The sequence below is a fragment of the Physeter macrocephalus genome, chromosome 1 (assembly GCF_002837175.3).
Source record: "Physeter macrocephalus isolate SW-GA chromosome 1, ASM283717v5, whole genome shotgun sequence".
Lineage (NCBI taxonomy): Eukaryota > Metazoa > Chordata > Mammalia > Artiodactyla > Physeteridae > Physeter > Physeter macrocephalus.
Window position 1 is genome coordinate 26100621 of NC_041214.2, and position 3387 is coordinate 26104007.

The following is a 3387-nucleotide window of genomic DNA, read 5'->3' on the forward strand; positions in this document are numbered from 1 at the left end:
TAGATTTTTTTGATGATGGCCATTCTGACCGGTGTGAGATGGTATCTCATTGTAGTTTTGATTTGCATTTCTCTCATGATTAATGATGTTGAGCAACCTTTCATGTGTTTGTTGGCAATCTGTATATCTTCTTTGGAGAAATGTCTATTTAGTTCTTCTGCCCATTTTTGGATTGGGTTGTTTGTTTTTTTGTTATTGAGCTGCATGACTTTTTTTTAAATTACAAAAACAACACATCTTCATTGTGGAAAACCTGAAAAATAAAGGTAAACTTAGAAAATAAAATAAAGCTAAAATCTTCTGTAAACTTATGAACTGAAAAAAACTGTTATTTTGGTGTATCCTTTTTTATTTCATATATGTATTTTTAAAAATTAATTAATTTATTTATTTTTGGCTGCATTGGGTCTTTGTTGCTGCGCGTGGGCTTTCTCTAGTTGTGGCGAGCTGAGGCTACTCTTCGCTGCAGTGTGCGGGCTTCTCATTGTGGTTTCTCTTGTTGCGGAGCATGGGCTCTAGGTGCGCAGGCTTCAGTAGTTGTGGCACGCAGGCTCAGTAGTTGTGGCTCGCCGGTTCTAAAGCTCCGGCTCATTGGTTGTGGCACAAGGGCTTAGTTGCTCTGCAGCATATGGGATCTTCCCGGACCAGGGCTCGAACTCGTGTCCCCTGCATTGGCAGGCGGATTCTTAACCACTGAGTTACCAGGGAAGTCCCTATATATGTATTTTTGACATGTTAACAATAAAAATGAATTAGGTAATAAATAAAATCTTGTTTTAAATTATTTTAACCAGTAACCTTAAGACCCAGATGCTATTGACTTGATCTAATGTTGTTTATACTAAATCTTCTCTTTTCCTAAATAGGTAAAAAGTCTTTATCCTCAAGCTGGCTGGGTTGAAATTGATCCTGATATTCTCTGGCTTCAGTTTGTTTCTGTAATAAAAGAATCTGTCAAAGGTAATTGGATTTATAGAAGTAAAGATAAGCAGTAAATATGTTTTGTGTGTAATAAAGAGTTTTCCTCAGGTGTCTGTAGAATTTTGTGGGTCTCCTAAGTTATACATACAGTATTTTATTGGGGTCACAGTTTCCCAGTAGTTTGGGGAGGGGAACATTTGTGGTTTTACACTGAACCACTTTGTCAAGGAAAGGTAACAGCAGCTCTGTCCTCTGCTTTAACTCTTTTTGAGCTGCAGTATTTTTTTTTTTTTTTTTGTGGTATATGGGCCTCTCTCTGTTGTGGCCTCTCCCGCTGCGGAGCACAGGCTCCGGACGCGCAGGCTCAGCAGCCATGGCTCACGGGCCCAGCCGCTCCGCGGCATGTGGGATCCTCCCAGACCGGGGCGCGAACCCAGTTCCCCTGCATCGGCAGGCGGACGCGCAACCACTGCGCCACCAGGGAAGACCCTGGGCTGCAGTATTAAAGTCTCACCTTCCCTCTTGGTTCCCTGTTGTAGCTAGTGCCGATTTGATTTCCTGTTGTGTTTAAAATACCAGAGGGTTATAAACAAAGTTACAACACTCAGTTCCTGCTCTCAGGAGTTTACAACTGAGTTACCTTTATTGTAAAATAAGTTTTTGTTTTGTTTTTTCCTGAGCAGCCTCTTAACGCAAAGTGCTGTCCGGGCCGCAGCTAGGGTCTGAAATCTTAGCTCGTTAAGAACATTTGCAGTGCAACCTTCTTTAAGAATATGGCGAAAGAGGACTTGTAAATTTGAAAAGGTCTTTTACTTCATTTTTCTGACTGAATTGCTTCTCCTTCTCACCTTTCTGGTTTGAAGTATTTCAAAACCTATAAAAAAAGAGTTCAGAGAATACTACATTGAACAGCTGTGTACTTTCTCCTAGATTCAAATGTGTTTTACAGTGTTTATATTACCATCCTCTACAAACTTTTTTTCTTTTTGGCTGACCAATGTGAGAGTTGGTTGTGATGTAATAACCTGTTATCCCTAAATACTTCATCATTACCTCCAAAGAAAAGGAGTATTCTCAAATAGAAAAACAATGCAGTTATCACACAGGAAATTTAACATTAACCCAGTGATATTTTCTAATACTTGGTCCTCAATATTCCCCTCTTATCTCAGTCTTGAATAACGTTTTTTTCGATCCAAAATCCAACCACAGATAAGGCATTGCCTTTAGCAGTCAGTCTGTTTAGTCTCCTTTAATCTAGACCATGTTCTTCATGACACTGAGAGTTTTCAAAAGTATGGAACAGTTAAATAGACTGTCCTGCATTTGGAGGTTGTCAGATTATTTACTTATGATCAGGTTAGGTTAAATATTTTTGGAAGGAGTACTGAAAAGGTGGGGGTGGGGGGATGTGTCTTCCTCATTGCTTAAATTGAAGTTGTCCCTAAGTTGCTCAGTGGGATAAATTGCTTTTTTAAAAGAATATCATGAAAACACTTGAACTAATATATTTTAAGAAATTTGTACCTTCCAAAAATCCAAGTTTTTATTTTCATTCTAGCATCTGTTTGAGTGGAAAATAAGATCTGTGCTTCAATATTTATACTACTTTCCCTGAGGACTTTCTCTTGTTGCCATCAACCAGCTTCTATTTCGGCTGATCTTTGCTTAAATTAAGATCCAATTTTGTAATATCAATATTATCAAGAAGAAAATACAATCTGACTTACTTTAAGTAGTGTTTGTTTTTTTCTAATCTTTAAAGCAAAAAAGGCCATTTTATTATTATTAGATTATAACCTTTTTTCCCTTTAAGTAAAAAAATACTAGAAAATCATCCTGGTAATGCTTTATTTATTAGCTCCAATTGTGTTATTAAAATGCAAACGCAGTTGTTTTTCCTTAAAGATTATATTAAATGATTTCTTTTCCATATGATAATATTATAAAGAAAAGCTTCATGGGTTTTTAAATGTATCTTATCTATCTTTATTTTTAGCTGCAGGACTAGAGATGAATCAAATTGTCGGTCTTGGCATCTCAACACAGAGAGCAACCTTTATTACGTGGGACAAGTAAGTGCATTGTGCAATAAGAGCTCTAATGCTGGGTTCATACCACGGTGAACACACTGCTGAGAAACCTGTTTGGGTAGTTTTAAATTTGTGAAGTAAGAACAGTTTTGCTTGGTCAAGAGGGATGAAAGTGGTCCTACTTTCTGGCTTAATTAAATATGCTCGCTGCCAACATCGTTCTCAATGGTGAAAAACTGAAACCATTTCCACTAAGATCAGGAACAGGACAAGGTTGCCCAACCTCACCACTATTATTCAACATAGTTTTGGAAGTTTTAGCCACAGCAATCAGAGAAGAAAAAGAAATAAAAGGAATCCAAATTGGAAAAGAAGAAGTAAAGCTGTCACTGTTTGCAGATGACATGATACTATACATAGAGAATCCTAAAGA

The 3387-nt window shown here is 37.5% G+C and overlaps 1 protein-coding gene across 1 annotated transcript in view; it reads left to right on the forward strand.

The window, feature by feature from the left end:
• GK5 (glycerol kinase 5) overlaps positions 1–3387 on the forward strand; it is an 81593-nt gene that overhangs the window by 9225 nt on the left and 68981 nt on the right. Inside the window, exons 2-3 of the mRNA XM_024131903.2 lie at positions 867–960; positions 2921–2996. Coding sequence (XP_023987671.1) covers positions 867–960; positions 2921–2996 — 170 coding nt within the window. The remainder of the gene's footprint in view (positions 1–866; positions 961–2920; positions 2997–3387) is intronic.